The following is a 21,930-nucleotide window of genomic DNA, read 5'->3' on the forward strand; positions in this document are numbered from 1 at the left end:
TTGCACCTATAACATAATGATAAGAAGAGCACAATCATGGGGTCACAATGGTTTTTTTAATTCAATGACATGTTCATCCTCTTTGTAAAGAAAGGATATGAAATATTTTGCAAGATCTCCAATAAGCTTGTTCATATGAAATACTGCAGTAATTAATTCGCTTTTAAAAAATGGCGAAGAAATCTCCCTTGAAAATATATGCTCTCTTGTTTGGGTTGAGAGAAAGGACTTTGGGTTAACATTTTCTAACCTTCCAACCAAGGATATTAGATCATGATTCAATGCATGGGCCCCTGGCATAGCGGATCAGTGTAGCTCACGCGGTTCGAACATTCGCCCACCCACCCTGCCTCCATGCGGTCGGTGCCCTCGCGAAGCTCCTCTATGGCTTGTGAAAGTAAGCCATGGGCGATGGGGGGGAAAGAAGCTGGCGATTTTAGCGGGAATGGTCATAGGGAGGACCATTCCCGTAGACATCTTCTTGTTGTCAACTTATCGAACTGCATGCACGTCCGATTCTTGCTTGCTCACGTGCTTATCCATCACTTGCTCATTTGCAAGAATTTTGCTGCCCACCTCACGAATTTTGCAAGAATTTTGCTGCCCATCTCACGAATTTGGAAGAATTTTGCTCCGTCTCACGAATCCATCAGAAGCACAGCAATAGTGCCCAGTTCTTGGAGCTGCCTTCGACTGCTGCAAATCATGCCGGATGAAGACCCCTGAGTTGTGCATTTCTCCCTCTCTTATCGAGCAGCTCTAGCTTCAACAATCCGCAACCTTAGGGGAGCTTTTGCATTGAATTAAGATGTCGCATATGACATGGAAGATCTGCGGTTTTTTGGCGTACCGACCTTTCTCAGTCCTTGGAAATTAACGACAGCTTTCAACTATTGTCACTCGGCTCCTCGAAGGGTGAACACAGGAAAGAGAAGTACACAACTAGATTAAGCATGCATTAGCTCGACACAGCAAAAAGCGCAAAGGTAAAAAGTCGTCACATTACTGCGCGACTGGGCAACAGTGAAGATCCTGAGAGACGCCAAGAAAGGTTGACAAATGAGCTATCTCGGAATAGTTTTTCAATCTCATGCGTAAGACGTTTGTGATCCAACTACGTTAGGGTTGAATTCCCAGCAGCCACCCAGATATGGAGGGTTTGAAGTTGGCTAGTGATCCTCTCAGTAAACTAATTAGACGGGCAGAAGTTTTTCGTGATGCCCTTTCTAAAGCGTCAACACAAACAAGCTTACGGTATCAGCAACCCCCAAACACCTCACCTTTGCTTGAGAAGGCAACGTGCGACCCCGCTTCACAGGACGGATCGGAACGGGTACCTTGGATTAAAAACAATCGGGCCGTTTTGACTGAGGTATATTCAGACAGTAATTTTCTAGATAAGCTTTTCGAAAACGACGGCCTAATGCATCTACAGGATTGCCAATACGATCTCGAGGAAGATGATGATCTGAAATTCCTTGACGAGGAGCTGATGGAATCAGAACAGGAGCACCCAAGCGATGTTGCCGAAGAAGCTCTGCTGCAAGAACTGTTTTTCCCTGGGAGCGGAGAGGTCAGGCTACGCTCCGGCGGCGAGCACGTAGGATGTGTTGGTGAAACTCTCTCTACTCCCCGTACAGTTGCACATTCTCCATTTTCAACATCTAGCTCCACTCAAGGCAGTATATGTTTGACTGTGAACGTGGGAAAGCTGCGTTTTTGTCAGCCTTTAAAGCACCTCAACGTGCCTGTAACACCTACATGCTTGCTCACTCTCATCTTCCCTAACATCACATCCAAAAGAGAAGAAGTGGGTTCATGTCCTGAGCAATGCATCTCAATTATGCCAATCAATGTGAGTAGGGAAGAACTTTTGTTCGAGCACCAGTCTCAGTTGTTCTGGAAGGTACCTCCAGGACAGCCCGTCTGCAGCATATGGAAAGCACAGATGGTGCAGGCAATCATTGAGGTGAGAGTGCAAGGAGGAGAGACATTGCAGGGTAATGCTTACCTTTCGCTACATAATGTCGTGCGCTTAATGCCATCTACTCTTCACACAAACATGGTACTAGTGGGATTGGATAATAGCTCTCAAAAATGCTCTCAGAATTATACTTCAGTTCCAGAATGTGACACGCAAGAGCAGACAAAAGGTCTACAGAACTATCGTAGACATAGGATAAAAGAAAGTTGCTTGAGGCAGAAATGGAGCGGACAGAAACCTTTGGCCATAGTCGACATAGGACTGAAGCTTTCACATTTTTTACAGGAGGACCTACCTCGCATTCAAAAGTATTCTCCTCAGACAGAGGTATGGAGTCAAAGTGGCGTTGGGATTCTAAAATTCAAAGCCGTTATAAGTCGGTAATAATTTAGTAAAGGTTGTATTTTCTTAAGCAAGAAACAGAGAATTAATAATTCTTTTAAAAAATACCAGTTGTTGAGGAGGAAACTCTGTGTCAAAAAATCTCTCTTTTGAAATTGAGATTCTCTTTGAGAACATGGAAGAAACTAATTTCATACAGCGCATCAAAATATCCCAAACCAAGTATCGGTAATTGGATGAGATTGGGCAAACATCCAACTTGACAGCCCCATTTTGTGTGGAAGAGAATTGCATGATGGAGAGAGTTTGCCTGACTAAAGGGAGAGGAATCGATGAATGAATGAATGATTGAGAGGGAGAGACTAATAGCTTGTGGGCTGATAAATCTTTTTGATACACTCTTCATTTAAGCAATTGGATTTTATGCTTTGAATGACAAAATCTCTAACATAGCTGATATGAAATTGCCTTGAAATGCCACAACTTCGAATCGATTTCTTTCGACTCCTCTTCGTGATGAAAATATAAGGTCTTCGGATCATGGATTGTGTTTTCCGCAGGAATCCTGGCTCTATATCTATGTGCACAATATTGATCATATCTCAACGCCCAGTACTGCAGACAGAAAGAGGGATAGCTTGATGTTCGTTATTAAGTCTGGGAATCACACCATTCTCAGGTTTCTCTCTGTGGCTCATCGGACATCCACGAAAGTGGATCCTGAGTCAAAAATATTGATACCGCATTTTCCTGATGCCTTGATTGAAGCTCCAGAAGTAACAAAGAAGACCTTTGTGTTTATAGAGATATGGTGCAACAATAAAGGTTTATTAAAATGGAGAAACGATGGACTTGAAAATCTGCATGGGCTTGTAAAAGTACCCCTCCCAGTGAATGGTCTCAGGAAAAACACAGGCGCTCACAATTTAGTAGTTGACAGAAATTTTCCATTGTGGCATCCTAGAAGTGATACACAAGGTAGAAAGCTGAAAGTTACAATTTATATGGGTTCCAAGGCAGAAGTGCAGAGAATCCAACACGAAAATCAGTCTGTTATAACTATACAGGGACACGTAAGAAAGTACTTGAAAAGTATTCTTAAGGCAAGAAGGAAACTTGCTGAAAATAATCAGCAGCCCTCTGCTTGTGTAAGTTTGTTTGCCACTTGGATTTTACTTCAATGACAGAAAACAATACTTCATACATTGTCTCTTTTTTCTCTACAAGGTGCAAACAGTAGACTTAGTATTCCTTTTAACTCCACTAACCCATGTTCTTTCATGACAAGGGGGAGACATTGAGGCATCTCTTTGAAGTAAGAGTTCAAAGAGTTAAGGACATTCCCATTGAAGACTTAGTGGACATTCATAAAGGCCAAAACTGCAGTAAGTTTGATATGGATCACCCTTTCTTTTCTTTCTTTCTGAAAATGATCATTCAGCTACTATGGCGGAAGATTTTGTAAACGTTTGCCCAAAAATCACATAGGCCTAGCTCAAATCTCACTCCTTTCCTTATTGTGTAGACAAGTAAATATAGATAAATGCAGGCAGTTCTTGAACTATGCACATGAGAGTAGAAACAGTAAACATGTACTGCTCCAAAGATCTTGCCACAGTTGCTCGTATTTTCTTGGTCCAATAGGAGATGCTTGAGTCCCATCCATGCACAAATTGATAGACTTTATGTGGATGATTGGACATTGGATAGAGGTGGTATTATTTGCGTTGCCCCTAGGGTATCACTTTGGACCAGTATCCAGTTATTATCTCTGTTTTTGAGCCGCACACACATACTCATTCTGCCAGTATTAGGATTCCGTATGTTTTCTATGTAGTGGAGGATCTGTCAGTGGCAATTATATAGATACGAGATTCTTTCTTTCAGGATGGTTTGTGTTCTCTCCTACTTTGGCAATAGCTCTCCGATATAGTGGATTTTATCACTCTACTGCCAGCACTAGGAGATAGGATATCTTTAGGTAGCATATTGCCATTTGCCAACACATTGGCAACCTTATAGAGGGAGGAACAAAAAGACCTTCACATGCCTAGGTCTCGGAGTGCCTTGTGTAGTAAGGGCTCACCAATAGGCTCTCATGGAGCATAAACATTAGAGACAGTCTGAGATCTCAAAAGGGCCTCATAAAAAATGGATTAGCCTGTTAATTAAGGTCTTAAAATTTGATTAGTAATCTACACATTACTAGAGGTTAAAGTCGTAAAGCTAAATTATAGGTCATTTTAGGTGCATTATAATAGGTACTTGTAAGAAGCTTTACACACAAGTAGCTGATTGGATGGAAGGTAAGCCTATGGGTCCATGGGCAGGAGGTGGTAGGTTCAAATCCTAGAATGACCACCGACCCAGCTAAGGTGGAGGTGACTCTGACCGTGCCCATTCCTCGCACACCTCGCGAGGTCAGGTCCTTTTTAGGACATGTGGGTTATTATCGCAGATTCATCCGGTTCTATGCCGACATAGCAGTAGCACTGACAGAACTCCTCCACCAGGAACAATCCTTCCTATGGTCCACACCTCAGCAATTGGCATTCAAAAATCTCAAGGACCGTTTAGTGAAGGCACCCATCCTACAGCAACCCCAATGGGATATCGTTTTCCATGTCCATGTTGATGCAAGTGGGGCGGCCATTGGTGCAATATTAGCTCAATCGGATGCAGAGCACAAACTGGACCTGCCTGTTTACTTTGCCAGTAGACAACTCAACTGTGCAGAACGCAACCATAGTACCACGGAGTGCGAGGGCCTAGGCATGGTTTATGCCATGACAAAGTACCGGCACTACCTCTTGGGCAGTAAGTCTATTATCATCACTGATCATCAAGCTCTCAAGCACTTGCTGAACAAACCCACACTTGGGGGTAGATTAAGCAGGTGGATACTTCTTTTTCAAGAATTCAACTTTGACATTGTCATGAGGGCAGGGCGTTTGCACCAACCTGCAGATCATTTGTCACGGATCTCTTTAGGTGAAGCACCAACAGGGGTGGAGGATGAATTGCCAGACGCGGGCCTCTTCGGAGTGACAATGACAAAGGATGATTGCTTGCTTGCAGTGGAATCCATTCCACCGTGGTATGCAAACATTGTACAGTTGTTGTCCACGGGTGAGTTTCCTAAAAGGCTAACCCCAGCCCAAATGAGAAAACATATCATTCAAGCTGCCACCTTCAAATTGATTGCTGGACAGTTGTACAAGCTAGGTAAAGACCATATCCTTTGCTGGTGCATGCTCCCTCATGAAACACAGGACATTCTTGATGAGGCTCACTCAGGCATGGGGGGTGGTCATATGGCCCCGGAGGCCACTGCTCGGAAGATAATGCGCGCAAGATTGTGGTGGCCGAAGTTGTTCCAAGATTGCTATGCTCATGTGCGCAATTGTGACTCATGTCAACGAGTACCCGACGTGAGTACCTCCCCCTGAAGCCATTCAGCCCTGTGCCCCCTTTCTATAGATGGGGTTTGGACTTTGTTGGACCCATCTCTCCTGCCATCGGAGAGGGAACAAGTACGCCTTGATTGCCACAGACTATGGCACCAAATGGGTTGAGGCCAAGGCTACAAAGGCATGCACCGCTCAAGTGGTAGCTACTTTTCTTTATGATCAAATCATCTCAAGGTTTGGATGTCCTGTAGAATTGATGAGCGATCGAGGCACCCACTTCCTAAATGATGGCATTGCTGACATCACCACCCAAATGCAAATAATTCACAAGACATCTAGTTCATATTATTCTCGTGCCAATGGCTTGGCTGAGAGCTCCAATAAGACCATGTGTCTTATCATGACAGGGTTGTGTCTTAATTCTCTGGAGGATTGGGATATTTTGCTACCCACAGCTCTTTTTGCTCATAAGGCCACCACTAGATATTCACCATTTCAATTGGTTTACGGCCTGGAGGCGGTTATGCCTTATGAATTTCATATGAAGACTACTAGGGTCATTGCTGAGATGGATGACAACTTCGAGGCCTGCACCCTTGAACGGGTGTGGGATCTTGAAGCCTTAGAAGAGCACCGACGAGAGGCCATCCTTGCACAGGAAGTTTGGCAGAATAGACAACGGGCATGGCATGCAGGAACCTCCGTCGTCGTGAGTTTAAAGTGGGTGATTAGGTTCTCTTGTATTCTAGCAAGTTTTTGAAGCATAAAACTAAATTTGTTAGCGGGTGGACTGGACCTTACTTCATCTCCAAACTTCTGACTAGTGGCGGTGTGTATTTGGCCACTTCGCATGGTATGGTGCTACCAGCCCCAGTGAACAATTCCAGAGTGAAGAATATTAGCCTTCGTAAACTCTTATGGAGGAGTTTTAGCTCCATGAGTCCCCCTACATCTGGACCGCTCCCCAGGAGGCCCACTACATCTTCTCCCACAGCACCAGCTGCATCTGCTGCCCTAGACTCTCCTACAGGTCCCACTGCACCTGGTGCAGCTACTACCCCGAATTCTCCTGCTGGTGCTTCTACATCGGTATCTGCTACATCGGGCACTTATGCTGTACCTGCTCCATCTGCTACTCTAGTGGGCCCCAACATCACAGTGAGCTCTGACGAGGATCGGGATCATCCTACAGCTCATTCTCCCACTTCCTCTAGCAGTTTGGACCATGGCGGCTCCGATTATTCACCCGCTCCCGCTCCACGACGAGTGGCACCTCGAGATGCACCCATTGATGATGAGAATTCCTCCCAACTCCGGGTGGTATTCAAGACTATTCTTGATCCATCTCTTCATCTCTCATCCATCCTATCTATAGGGGAGATTGAGGCACTCGCCCTCATGGAGTTCAATGAGATTGATTTTCCTCCGGTGGACATTTCCTTGTGTACATCTTTCATCCGGAGTGATGACATGTCATCTGACACCTTCGAGTTTATGGGTTCCCGCCACACACTCACCCCAACTCTAGTGTCCACTTATTTGTGTCTCCCCACACTTGCGATTCAGCCTGCTTATGGTGAGTCTCCGCTCCTGACATCCTTCTCGCGGGCTGTAAGTGGCACAGACGGGGAGAGGATTGCCGACAAGGACAGAGGAGAGGAGGTACTGGCGAGGTATTTCTTTGCACGTTTATATTCAGCAGCTGGCCATTTCTTTTGTGCCACTGTGTGAAAACGCCGCGGAAAGACACATACATGCACATGTGGACCACATCTCACCTGCCTTCTACATCAGTGGCAGGCTGCCCCTCCTCCTATAGTTGCTGCACGGCTTCCATCTGCCCACCCGGCCCCGTGTGTTTCTCGGGTGGCATCCAGGACACACTAGACACTCCGGCAAGGAACCACCCTCAAATAGATACACTGTGATCGAGTCGACCTCCGTAGTAGCACACGTGACGTCGAAGTGCTAGGTGCGGCGTAGCTAGTACATGGTCGACAAGGAGGCACGGGAATGGAGGGCTGTAGGAGGGATAAGCTTTGGGGGGTCGAGTGAAGTAAGAGTGCCTGCTGCCCATGTATAGTCCCGTCACTGCTCATGCCCAAAGTGAGATTGAGATCGAATGGCTCCCGAGATGGAGCACTGAGGGGCGGTATGCATGATGTAAGGACCTGGGAAACACGTGGTGAAGCAGTAACAACTGGCAGATCAAGTGGCTCCATAGTAACATCTCCTTCCCAAAAAGTAGCCATAATCGGATCTATAACAACGCCGACCACTGAGGATACCCCGGTGAGATGAAGGGAGTGGACATGCGAAGAGGGTGCCAAATCTGTGGAACAAGCATCTGGGACCTGTGCAAAACTGCCCCCAAGTGGGCTCCTGAAGTGCATGAAGTACTGGAGAGGTGGTGGAGTGGTGGTTGGAGCACGGAGAGAGGGTGAGATGCGGGAGAGGAAATGATGGTACTGGCAGGGGGTGTGGAAGAAGGGGAAGATTACAGGCGGTTACTCACTAGCATGAAAAGGAAGAGGTCTCCCATCAACCTGGAAGAAGAGGACGTCGATGAGCTATTCACTATCCCTCTGCAGGAGACCTTGGCGCGAAACAACCGCGCTACTAGAGCACCTACAGATTACATCGGACTCGATCGTCTAGCGAGTGTGGTAGTCTTGGACGCAGTGGAGCAGAAAGACATGAAGGCCAACTTTGAAGAGCTAGGCAATGTTATCAACATGGCTGATCGCATGTCTTTTAATGACAGGTATGCTTGGGCTCAGAGGTCATTGCATTTACATCAGAGAATCGTGGATGACACCTTTGCCCAATTAGGGGCTGCTGTTTTTAATGCAACAGGCCATACCCAGATGCTCTTGTGCTAGAAGCAACACCTGAGGCTCAAAATGGAAAAAGAAGCACGTGTGCAAGAGCAACAATACAACAAGCAGCTCCAGAGCACAGAAAGTGCCTATAAAACAGAGATGGAAAGGTTGAAAGCACAGCATGCGCAGCACTTACATCAGAGGGACTCTCAACTACAAGAGGTTTTATGCAGATAAAGATAGGCTAGCACCAAAAGTACACTTCAAGCCAAACATGACTTCCTAGCCACTTCCCATTCTGCAGCAAAGAGGAGGATAGCTGAGTTGGAGTCTCAGCTTCAGATTCAAGAGCAGGGCCTCAAGGAGATTCAGGAACAGCACTCTGCATTGCAAGATACACATGCCACAGTCCATGTAGAGCTACTATCCCTACAGGCAGAGCATGTGCAGTCCGAGCGTGACCTCTATAGATCAAAATATCACAGATATAAAGGAAAATATGAGGATCTCCGGAATGTGATGGACACTGTGGAGGCAGAGAATGATCAAGTGTCTAGAGTCTCTGTAGCACCATCTTAGGGAGAGATGAACAATGACATATGTTTCAGCAGGAGGATTTTTGTATATAGTTATCTTGTTTGCCTCCTCTAGCATCTCTTGTTAGCATGATGGCATCTCTGCTGATTTTAGTATTGGGTTGGTTATTTCCATTTTCAGCTCCAGCATTTTGTACATAGTGCTTCTCTTGGTGTGTTTCTTAAATTTCAGCACACTTTTGTAATAAAGGAGGTCTTTTTGTAGAACCATGGCTTCTGCCAAGCAATTTGATCAGCAAATTTTTGTAACCACTGGTTCAATAAAGTTTTCAGCAAGTTTTCTTTCAACTCCACTCTTGCGAAATAGTGGATCTCCATTAGTGATACATTTGGAAGTGAATGACTCTGATATGTTTTCGATTCCTTTATTTAGCAAAAGGCACTCTTCCTGCACATCTTTCAGCATCACTTATTCACCGGGACGGTGAATGATAGTGGCGGGGGAATTGTTATACCGAGATCATGCAGGACCAGCTATGTCAGCACTTAGTGAGGGGATGACACAAGTCAGGGGATGACATGGTCACAAGGATGACACAAGTCAGGGGATGACAGTGGGCTATGCAGAGCGGCCAGAGGCTAGCCATTCTACTCTTGGATTTTGAGAAAGCTTATGGCAGGGTAGATTGGGCTTTCTGGAGAGCACCCTTCGTTGCTTTGGATTTTCACATGCATGGATTAGAGGCGTTTCCTCCTTATACATATCAACCCACAACTAGGCGCTTATTGGTAGGGTCAAGGGAGAGAGGTTCTAGATTTCTAGATCAGTCCACCAAGAATGCCCTCTAGCTACTTTCCTTTTTTTGTTTGTGGCTTGTGGCTGAAGCTATGAGTATCTACATTAGATCTCAAGCTGAAATTTTTGGTCTGAGACTTTCCAAGATCTTCTAGACAGTGAGTTGGCAGATGATACTATTGTTTTCAGGGATGCCATGAGACATACACTCACTTCTTTTAGGATAGCCTTGGATTTGTTTTGCACTACTGCAGGGGCACACATCAATTGGCATAAATCCAATGGATTTTGGATCAGTGACAAGAACATCTTGGATTGGGAAAATGACATTGGCTTCACTGGTTTCAGAGGGGTGTTCTCGTTAGGTATTCGGGATGCGAGGTCAGTATGAATATCTCTTCATCACAACAGTTTTCTCCTGTGTTGGAGAGTATAAGGAGAAAACTCCTCTTTTGGAGTTTGGCCAAGCCTGATCTTGCCTTTAGGCTAGTGGTGGTTAACCAAGTTTTGTTGGCCATGTTGGCTTGTATGTTCTTGCTGGTGCCATTCCAAGGAGTGTATCACTCAGCTCAAGAGACCTATGAGGAACCTTTTATGGAGTGGACTTTATGGCACAATAGATGATATAGCCAGGGTGGCTTGGGAGACCTTGATTCTCCCCACACAGGAAGGGAGTCTTAACATCATAGATCAAGATTTATAGTGCAAATTCTTGCTCTACAAGATGGTGGTGAGGGGACTTATGCCTAGGCAAAAGCCGTGGAAGGACTTTTTTATTTGCAGCATATAGTCTTGTACGCCTGTTTCAGGAGGAGACTGGAGGGACAATACTAGATGTATTTTTACTTCAGCCCACCTTAGGTCTCCTTCTTTCCCTCTTATGGCTGCCATCCTAAAGGCTTGGTCTAGGTTCAGGAGTACCCTTTAGAGAGTCCCCCTTCCCTCTCATAAAGAGATAGATAGGTAGCCTTTCATGTGGAACGATAGCGTACTTGATGATCATGGCATACCACTTGGTGCCTATCACTACATGCAGTGGTCCAAGTGGGAGAGGGGACTTTCCTCTATTATGGGATCCTAAAAATCTTTCAAAAGGCTTTCAAAGGACCGTAAGGCTCAATTACTAAGCAATCTCAGAGGGAGTGCAAGTAGAATTCAGCAGATTGTTGCATCCATTCTAGTGGATTGGATGAATACATATGATATGCCTATTTCATATTCCACTTGGATGGGACCTTTCATGAGAGCAGGCATTGCTCCAGAGGTTATTGCTTTTTGTTGTGAAGATGAGGATGCCCTAGTTTTTTTATGTCCTTGCAGCAGCGGGAGTCAGGCTGTCTAGATCAACCGATTATGTTCTACTAGAGGTTGCATCTCAGCCTGTCAAGATTGTTGGTCTTGTGGAGCATCGTTCAGACTTAGAGTGGTACATAGACCCTCTCCCATGTCTTGTTGCCCTGGGTTTTTAGAGATTGTGGCTTTATGGGGGTGCTCCCATAAAGTTCTTGCAGCGGGATCCCAAGGAGTAGGAGTGGATTGATGAAGGGAACCGAGAGAAGAGCCTCCCTTATACTGTTAGTAATGCCAGGAGATTTCAGTTGAGCTATAGAGGTTGGAGTCCCTCCAAAGCACCCCATTGGGAAGGGTTTGAGATTTCAGCTGATCTACAAAAGAACGTTTGGAAGAGACTCTGGAAATGCCTCAGGAATAGAAAATTACTCTCTTATTTTGGCTTTCTATTCATGATGGGATTGTAGTGAACCTGTGGACATCTAGGTTTGGAGCTGACCGTACTTGTCCTCATTGCCTTTCTATTGTGAGTCAGTTTAGCATTGCTTATGGGATTGCAGACAGGCCAGGATTATTGGAAGGGGGATAGCCAAGATTTTCAGCTTTTATTCACTCTTATAGAGTATTTATTTTCCTCATGCCCAGCATGATGTATTTCCGCTTCGAGCTTGCTCACGTGGGTTTCTTTCATACTTAATAGAAGTCTTTTTCATGAAAAAAAAAGATTTTTAGTACTTTAATTCATCGCCCCTTCTTCATGACTTGGGGTTTAGTTGCTTGGGTTTCTCTTTTGGGGCCTCAAGTCTTCTATGAGAGACATGACTCCTCTTGGGCTTTATTTATTTGATGCCAATTAGTTGATCCATGCTCTCTGGATGATGTTTTTGCCTCATTTTTTAGAGCTGTGCATGCCTCTATGGAATCGTCTTGGGAGATACTGGCAAGTATTGTAGCATGGCATATTTGGAGAGCTAGATGCACAATGGATCCCAAGTTCACCCTTCTCACACTTTGTCCAATATATGGACAGACACTATACATACAATGGCCATTTGGGCAAGCATGCAAGGATCCTCTCGTACAGCTTCTTCTAGGAGGGCTACGTTCTTTACAAAATGGAGGGGGCCCCCCTTCTTCTCAGAGACTTCTACAAGGTTGAGATGGCACTTTCAGCCTCAACCTTTGTTGTTTTCTACCTCTTTTTGAGGAGTGTTTTTTTTCATGCACTGCATGATATATATATGCTTTGAGCTTGCTCTCACAGGTTTTGTTCATAATTTATAGAAATTTTTCTTGGGAAAAAAAGAAACAAAGCTGGCACCTTACATTTCGAGGGGCATTCTAGGACTGTGACCAGAACTTTGCACTCCAGGCATCACAAACCACTACGTATTGGAGCCTCAAAACATGAAGGCTCCTTAGCCTTTGATTTCTCCTTTTATATTCTTTTGATCTGTTTTGACTCCCCCAAATACATTGCCATTCTAAAGATTTTGCTTCTACTGGAGATCCCAAAAACGGTACTCAGCAGAAGAAGCATTTTTTTATGCTGCTCCTCCCCGCACGAACTGCCCCTCCCTCCTCTCAGCCTAGCCTCTCTCTCAGCCCCCCCCTCTTCCCTCTCAGCCCTTCCCTCTCCTCCCTCTCAGCCCCATGTCCCTCCCACCCTCTCTCCCGGCTGCCTCCCTCTCAGCCCCGCTCCCTACCCCACCTCCTTTACCCCACCTCTTCTACCTCCCCCCACCTCACCCTGCCTCCTCTACCCTCCTCCCCCCACCTCCTCTACCCCCGTCTCATCCCTTCCTCCCCCCGCTTCAGCCTTCCCCCCCGCCTCCTCTACCCTCCCCCATGCCTCCTCTACCTCCGCCTCAGCCCCTCCCCCCGCTTCAGCCTTCCTCTTTGCCTCCTCCCTCCTCTATGCCTACCCCCTCTCCGCCTCCTCCCTCCCCTTCATCCTCCTCCTCATCCTCCTTCCCGCCCTCTCTCTCATCCTCCTCCTCATCCTCCTCCTTCTCCTCTCCTCAGCCCCCTCCTCCCTCTCCTCCTCAGCCCCCCCTCCTCCTCCTCCTCTTCATCCCACCCTCCTCCTTCTTTCCCGGGCAGCTTAGTGCAAAAGGAACCTTTTTGTGTTCGATTCGGCCTCACCCACCTCGATTGGTGATGGCTCTGCCTTCAGCCAATCTCCGTCCACTCCCACAGGCCACAAAAACAATGATATTTTCGAAAGATGAGTTGCAACAACTTAAAAAAGATGCAGAGGAAGAAAGTTTGACATCACTCTTTGCTCGCATCCATGGGTCCCACCCTTCCAGATTACAGGCCAGGGGCTGGATGCTCTCCACTCTACTTGGAGACCTCTCAGGGCACCTCACAAATGTTCATCTGCTTGGGCGAGGATTCTTCCAGGTTGGTTTTGACTCCTTGGAGGTAGCAGGTACAGTGCTTCAAGCTAGTCCGTTAGCACTTAGCTCCAAGTGGATTTTTTTGACCCCTTTCTCATTGGGGTTTGATCCTATCAAGGAGGATAGCCGGACAACATCACTCTTCATCAGATTTCCCGTCCTTCCTTAGGTGTACCACCGACTTTTGCATTCCATTGGAGCCGCCTTAGGGATGGTTACCGAGATCCCCCCTCTCCCTGGGCTACCTTCCTCAGCAATAGAGGTAGTCAAGTCGGATAGACCCGTGCCTTACTTGAGAATGATGCCAAGGTCATACAGCACCATGCCGAGGTCATGCAGCACCCCCCTTGCTACACCAGACAGAGGTAAGGGGGTTATGGATTCCACTTCTCCATCCGTAGGGCTCCTTCGCACTCTTGCGCTAGAGGTGCCTTGTAGGAATTCAGTTCTAGCAAACTTAGCTGAGTTTGAGATAGAGGAGGAGTTTGTACCCTCTACAGTCGGGGAGCACATTTTTCAGACATCCGTGGACAGAGTATTCCCCTCAGTAGGTGTGGGTGTGCTATCCCCAGTTGACTTCCCTCCTCTTGATAGGAGGAACTTTTCTCAAGAGAGGGATTTATTTGCTACTTTGTTTTTATTTGCAAAAAGTTTTACTTAGAATGTCTTTTGAGAGAAGTGAACTCGTCTGCCAAAACTTACGCCCCCGCCTTAGTTTCTCAAAAGGATTTGATCTCAAAACATCAGAGTTTTTGCAAGTCTTCTGGGTTTGTTTGCAATCCAAGCATACCTTTTCTTTGTGCTGCTTGGAAGTTTCACAAAACTCCAAAAAAGCCAAGATTTATTGCAGCTGCTTGTGAGACTACTTTGACGAATATCTCTAAATGGCTAAGCTACTGCTTCAAAGCCATGTTGCCTAGTGTCCATGAACTTTGGAGGGACTTATTAAAAGAGGCAGATGTCCCCTCGAACTCAAGCTGGATTTTAAATGACTCTGTAGGAGTGATTCCTGTTGTAAAATTTTTTAATTCCTCTCGAAGCATTCAGGAAAAAGAGTCTCCTATTCTCCTTCAAACCTATGATTTTACGACGCTTTACACAAAGATTGAGCTGGAAGACCTGAAGTTTAGAATTAAAAAGCTAGTAGCTGAAGTTTTCAAGCTGAGATTTGACAAAGATAGATGCAAAGTGCTAAAAGTTGAGAAAACAGCCTTATGCTTTGACTTTTTGTGGCTAAAAAATAAAGATCATGACATAGGTTCTAAAAAGAAAAGATACACAAAGGTAGTAAGTGTAGAAGATGTTTGCTCTTGGATAGATTTTCTTTTAGATAATCTTTACATCACAATAGGTGATTCTTTGTTTCAACAAGTTATAGGAATCCCCATGGGCACTAATTGTGCCGTCTTTTTAGCAAACTTTTATCTTTTCACTTATGAATTTGAGTTTATGCAACGTCTTATTTCTATCAATACCTGCCCTATCATTTTACATAAGCTTAGTCAAGTTAGGCGTTTTATAGATGATTTATTTGTACCAGATGTTCCTAACTTTCAAGACTTTATGTACAAAGACGCTAGAGCTTTTGGAGAAGGAATCTATCCTCGTGACTCTTGTGAACTAAACTGCACTTCAAAAGGGGATTCTTGTGTTTTCTTAGATCTTAGACTTTCTCAATCTACCATAGGATTAGAGGTTGATATATACGATAAACGTGAACAACCTGAATATAGTGGTTTACACATTATAAAAATGCCTCACATTGACTCAAACATTTCTGATTTGGCAAAATATGGAGTCATTTCTTCCCAATTCCATAGATTTTCCCGCCTTTGTACAACTAAGGAGTCTTTTATCACTCATTGTAGTAATTTGATCACTTTACTATTACACAATTGGTATAATCCAAGGAAAATAATGAAAAAAGTTCGCACATTCTTAGATATGAAGTCTTTTATCTATGGTGTTTCGGCCTTAGGTTTGTTTAGAATGATTGAACTTAAGCTGAAAACAAAAAGCGGGGAGCTGAATAGCCCGTTTTTCTTTTAGTTTCAAAAGAGAGTTTGTTTGAGTATACTTGTGCTTTCTAAGTTAGAAATGTATTTTTGCCTCTTTGCAGAAACGAGACATAAGTGTAAAGTGCCTTTTAACTTTTTATGTTTTAAATAAGAGAGAGAGAGAGAGAGAGATTCTAGTTTTTTGGAAGTTTTTGTTTCTTTACTTGCTTGTTTATTTTTGCTTAAGTCACCTGCTTCGTTTCTTCTTTATTTCTTGTTTTCATTCTCTTTTGTTTATTTGACGTATTTTAGCAAGCACTGGGTTTGCCCAAGAGACTCCGCGGGTCTTTAGAAACCCAGTATAGCTGCTTATGCTTGGGCACTGATGACGACATAAGTGTTGCTTTGCTTGCTAAGTATGTCTTCCTTTTGCTTTTCATAAAAGTTTTTGTTTACCTCTTTTTTCTTCTCTTTCATTTTCTCTTTTATTTTCTTTGTAGATTTTCGATCTTTAGAACAACAAAAAATTCTAAATTTGTATGATTGGACTTATTCTAGTCTTACAAAGGTATATTTATTTGCTACTAGGTTGGGTAGGATCTTCCATCCGGCCTCTTCCTGTCGCAGATGAGGATTGTCAGTTGAAACGTTCCAGGCCTCGGTGGTGTACATCACCGCCGCCGTAGGCAGTTGATTTGTAACCAACTCCATCCAAGTGTTACTGGGGGACCCATTGATACTCTTATGATTCAAAAACACAAATTGGATGTCACGGATTGTGCCAAGTCGGGTAAGCTTTTCTCAGGCCATACTTTTTTGTCTCACGCCTTGGGCACCAGGGGAGGTACTTGCATCTCTGTTTCTTCCTCTATACTCCCCTTGGTGATTGGGCACAGGATCATAGTCCCTTCTAGAGCGCAGTGGATTATACTTTTGATTGGTGGGCAAAAGGGTGGTCTTTTAAACCTTTATGCAGGCAATTCTAAAGGGGATAGTGTCCTTCTATGGAAGGAATTGCTCTCTTGATCACATATTATAGAGGCTTGGATAATTTCTTGGTTGAACAGGAGATTGCATATGCCTATTCATGCACGTATTGACAGATTTTATGTAGATGATTAAGCTCTTGACAGAGGTGGTACAGTTAGCATTGCAGCTGGGGTGTCCACTTTGGATCATTTTCTAGTGATTCTGATGGTTTCATATCCTCATGTGAGGGGCTATTCTTCCAGTGTTAGGATTCCAGATGCTTTTATATAGAGGAGGGCCTTACAGAGACAGTGTTGAGGACTTGGGTATCTCAAATGCATGATGGGCAGATTTCTCTGTCAGACTTTGCTACAGCCCTCTCTGGTATTAGTGACTTTCATCTTTCAGTTGCTCGTATCAGGAGGGGTGAGATCCTCAGGCGTGAGATAGGTATCCGTCAGCAGTTGGCTGCCCTCCAGAGGGAGGAGTAGAAGAGGTCTACAGATGCTTAGATTCAAGAGTGCCTTGCTGCAGCAAGGGCCCAGCAGGAGTAACTTTTAGATTACAAAGGAGAGTATGCCTTTCATGCCAGAGAGTCATTTTGGACTCAGACGGGAGGTAGGGTCAACAAGCAGTTCTTCTCTACTCTTGGTCCCAGACATAGTAAGGAGAGCGTCTCACAGCTGGTTGACTCATGCGGAGTTCTTCAGACACATCCGGATGTCGTCTTGCAGGTTGCCACCGATTCCTATGCCTCCCTTCTTACAACAGATCCTGACACTCAAGCCACAGAGATGATAGAGTGGTTATTTGGCAGCACTTACCTATGTTGGTGACTACGGATATGACTCTCTCACTTGATGCACCCTTCACTAACATAGAGCTCAGGACTGTTCTCTCTGCCCTTCACAAGGGCAAGTGTCTGGGTTGAGATGGACTTATCCCCTTATTTTTTATTATTTTTTGGGATCATATTAGGGATCACATTACTTCAGCCCTGCAATGTGTTTGGGACTCGGGTGAGATGCCAGACTCACTTACAAAAAGCCTCATTCATTTGATTCCAAAAGGGGGTTGCAGGAATTTAGTTTCTCAGTGGAGACTGATTACTTTACTGGGTACTTTGTATAAAATCTTAGCAAAACCTATCAGCCTTCGTTTGCATCCCTTTCTGCCAGATCTTATCATGATACGCAGACGGGCTTTGTGCATGGTAGGAGCATCTTTGACAACATCTTCTCATTTTGGGAGGCTTCTGACTGGGCCATGCATAATGGCCACAGGCTGGCTATTCTACTCCTAGACTTTGAGAAAGCTTATGATAGGGTAGACTGGGGCTTTCTGGAGGTTGGCGGGAAGGTTTAATCATTTTTAATTTAAAATATTTTACGGGAAGGTTTAATAAATTTTAGTTTATTGGTTACTCAGATGCATGGATCAGAGGGGTGTCAGCCCTCTACAGATCAGCCAGGTTCTTATTGGTGGAGTTAGGGGGGACAGGTTTGATATTACCAGATCAGTCCGCCAGGGATGTCCTCTAGCCCCCTTTCTGTTCTTATTTGTGGCTGAAGCTATGAGCTATTACATTAGACTCAAGCTGATATTGTAGGGCTCAAGCGCTAATTGAGGCAGGAGGATGAGCTCTTAGACAATGAGTTGGTAGATGATACAACAGTTTTTTTGGATACCACTCCACAGACACTGACCTCATTCAGGACGGCGTTGGATTTTGTTTTGCATTGCGGTAGGTGCACACATTAATTGGAGCAAATCCAATGGCTTTTGGATCAGTGATGAGGACACTCCAGACTGGGGGAATGACATAGGGTACACTTGGATTCACAGGGGTGGTTTCTTCAGATATCTTGGATGCCAGGTTGGGGTGGGCATCTCTCCCAGCAGAGTAGTTTGCTCCCGTTTTGGAGAGTATCGGGATGAAACTCATCTTTTGGAGTTCTGCCAGACTTGACCTTGCATCTAGAGTTGTGGTTGTGAACCAAGTAATATTGGCCACTGCCTGGTTCGTTTTCTCAAAGTACCTCTGCTGATCCGCAGTAATACCAAAAGTCTCCCAATGAGGAACTCTGGAGGGTCTCCAGCCTCTACTATTGAGCTGAAATCTCCTGGCATTACTGACCGTGTAATGAAAGAAGGGGGAGATCTTTACTTTAGCCCATCTCAAATCTCCCCCTTCCCCTCTCATGGCTACTATTCTTAAAGCTTGGGGTAGCTTCAAAAAACACTCTTCGCAGAGTTTCACCCACCTCTCATGAAGAAATTCACAGTCAGCCCCAGTTATGTGGAATGACTCGATATTGGATGATCATGGCAGGCCACATGGAGTGTCACACTATATGTAGTGGTCTAGATGGGAGAGGGGACCTACTTCTATAGTAGACGCCTGGCAGGCCTTTAGGAGACTTCCAGAGGATCAGAGACTCTTAGCAGTTGGCCACCTCAGAGGGAGCGCAGTCAAGATATAGCAGATAGAGGCAGCCATTCCGGCAGAGTGGATAGACATAGATGACTTGCCGATCACAGAGTCCACTTGGTGGGGAGCATTCTCGGGGACAAGCATTCCTTTACAGGTTATTGCCATGCAGGATGCACATGAGGATACCCTAGTCTTTGATGTTTAGTCGAGAGGCAGACTTACCAGATCTTCTCATGATATTCTTTTGGAGGCTGCCTTTCAGCCTGTCAGGATTGCAGGTATCATGGAGTGGGGTACGGACTCACAGTGGTATCTTGACCCCAATCCTCTTCTCCTTGTGTTGGGGTCTTGCAGACTCTGGTTATATGGTGGTTCCCCTATTAGGTTCCCGCAGTGGGACCTAGGGGAGTAGGAATGGATTGATGAGGGGAACCGAGAGAAGAGCATCCCCTTCTTTCGTTATACAGTCAGAAATGCCCGGAGATTTCAGCTCAGCAGTAGCCCTCCAGAGCCCCTCATTGGGATAGTTTTCAGATTTCTGCAGTTGTGCGGAAAAAAATTTGGCGTATGCTCTGGAAATCCCTTAGGAATAGAAATTTTTGGCTTTCTATTCATGGAGGGATTGCAATGAACTTGTGGAGATCCAGGTTCGGGGCTGACCCTGCTTGTCCTCATTGCCACATAGTAGTTGAGTCAGTACAACATTGCCTTTGGGAGTGCAGACAGGAGAGGTTGATTTGGAAAGGTGTTGCTAGGATTTTCAGCATCTTTCATACAGCACCTTTCTATATGGCCTGGGGTTCAGTAGCATGGTTATCTCTTACTAGCCCCCAGGTGTTCTTCGAGGGACATGATCCAAATCCAGCTTTCATTGTACGGTGACACTCAGTGGAGTCTTGTTCCCTCTAGGATGTTCCCTTTACTCCTTTCAGAGCTGCTCATGCCTCAGTAGACACATCATGGGACATTCTGGCTAGCATTGCAGCTTGGCGATGGAGGGTACCTAGGTTCACCCCTCTCACACTATGGCCCATATTTGGACCGACACAGTATACACTCTGTGGCCATCTGGGCGAGCATGCTGGAATCCTCCAGAGCAGCCACTGCCAGGAGAGTTACTTTTTTCAAAGTTTGAAGAGGATCTCCTTTTCTCCTCTGAGTCTCCCTTAGGGTTGAGGTGGCATTTTCAGCCTCCGCCTTGGATTTTTATTAGCTCCTTTTGAGATGTTTTCTTTTTTCTCATGCATAGCATGATGTATTCCCGCATGTGAGCTTGCTCTCACAGTTTTCAATCATACTTAATGAAGTAATTTTCTTGAAACAATAAAAAATAAAAATGGTACTCATGGTGCATCGAAGCTGAGTTGTGACTATCCATTTTTGCCATTTTGTTTAAGAAAACCTAGAGAGTGGCATATTTAGGCAAGTTACTGCAAGGCTAGTAGACGAGGGCGAGGCTCTCAAGAATAATCCCTCCATGATGACATCATTAGGGAGCATTGACATCTTAGCAGCTAGAACCTTTGTGCACGTGTACAACTAGACATGCTCTCCCCTAGCTTCATCACAATGGTAGAAAACTCTTGCACAATTATGTGATCAGACTTCTCAAGCTTGAAAGTCCTGTAGCCATTCGCCAATCTTTGATGGGAGGCTGACTTAAGGCCTTTTAGCTGTTTTTCCATTACTTGCAAGTCGCCAAGAGAAGGAAAGCATGGAAGTATGTATATGTGTGTGTATGTGAATGCGATTGTGTGTGAGAAATGAGTGGGAGTCAGCGTTTGAGTGTGGCATTATGTATGTGAGGGTGTAAGGGCGAGTGCGTGTAGAAATGAGAGTGAGTGCAGGTGTCAATTTGTAAGCAGAAAGTTGAGCGTGTCAGTTCGAAAGTGTTTGAGTGGATGCCGTGAGTAGAAAGGATGAGATGAAATATGACTGCATAGGTGTGTGTTTGAGTGAATGTGAGTGTGGTAGTTAGGCTACAAGCAAGAAGGAGAAAAAAAACGGGAGGAAATAGGAGAAAAGGGGCATGTCTGTATAGGCAAAAATGAGAGGCAGAAAAAAGGTGAGTGGCAGGAAAAAATTGGAGCTGATGGGTGAAAATGGGAGGCAGAAAATGGGAGGGCTGATGTGCAAAAGATGGGAGGCAAAAAACCCAGAGGAAGGCAGGAAAAAATGAGAGGTTGATGGGCAGAAAAGGGCAGGAGGGATGAGAGGGTGCATGAGTTAGAGGCTGGAAGCAAAGAGAGAGGAGGGGCAACAAGCAATGAGGAGCAGCAGAGCAGCTTCATGAAAAACTGCATGAATGTAACATGCAACGGTAATCTTATCGTGTAATTCACAGCAAGACCTTCTTTAAACCTTTAGTGAGGAATTAGCATTGTACACCATAGAGAGAGAAGGGAAATGAGGGTAGAGAGAGAGTAGAGTCGACAACCGATTGGGTCCCTGTACCCACTGAGGGCCCCCTCCCCCAATCAGGGGAGAATTTTCTTTATACTTGGAGAACTGAGAAATACAAAGAACACTCTTTGAGAGAACACGGAAAACGCGCTTTTGAAGAGCTCAGTGTGCACACGTATAGCAGACCCAAAGACTTGAGAGGGAACGCCAACCAATACCGAGACCTTGATGCTATCCACACTAATGATGTAGGACGCTTCTACAAGGCAAGGGAGAGGCTTGTGCTGTCCACCGGAATGCAAGGTTACTGCGTGAGTGAGAGAGTGAAAGCTAGGAGTGATACATCCTATAAGAGATCTGAGAGATGACTGAAATATAGAGCTGATAGTGAGCTGTGTAAAACTGTAAAAGATAACTGAAAAGAGCTGCTGAAACAGACCCCAAACCTTACTCCGTTTGCTGTCCCGACTCCTCATCTGATGCACTGCGTCAACACCTTCCCAGAGGGCTGAACTGATGCCAAAGGATGAGGCTGGTCAGAGGGC

The 21,930-nt window shown here is 45.1% G+C and overlaps 1 protein-coding gene across 1 annotated transcript in view; it reads left to right on the forward strand.

The window, feature by feature from the left end:
* Nucleotides 1–1,150: 1,150 nt before the first annotated feature.
* LOC147891594 (uncharacterized) overlaps nt 1,151–21,930 on the forward strand; it is a 76,944-nt gene continuing 56,164 nt past the window's right edge. The window contains exons 1-5 of the mRNA XM_087388000.1: nt 1,151–1,372; nt 1,436–1,634; nt 1,680–2,311; nt 2,887–3,474; nt 3,615–3,711. Coding sequence (XP_087244126.1) covers nt 1,151–1,372; nt 1,436–1,634; nt 1,680–2,311; nt 2,887–3,474; nt 3,615–3,711 — 1,738 coding nt within the window. The remainder of the gene's footprint in view (nt 1,373–1,435; nt 1,635–1,679; nt 2,312–2,886; nt 3,475–3,614; nt 3,712–21,930) is intronic.

This window comes from Dipteris shenzhenensis, chromosome 17 (genome assembly GCF_047967505.1).
Source record: "Dipteris shenzhenensis isolate YYH24624 ecotype China chromosome 17, Dip_SZ_1.0, whole genome shotgun sequence".
NCBI classification, from domain to species: domain Eukaryota; kingdom Viridiplantae; phylum Streptophyta; class Polypodiopsida; order Gleicheniales; family Dipteridaceae; genus Dipteris; species Dipteris shenzhenensis.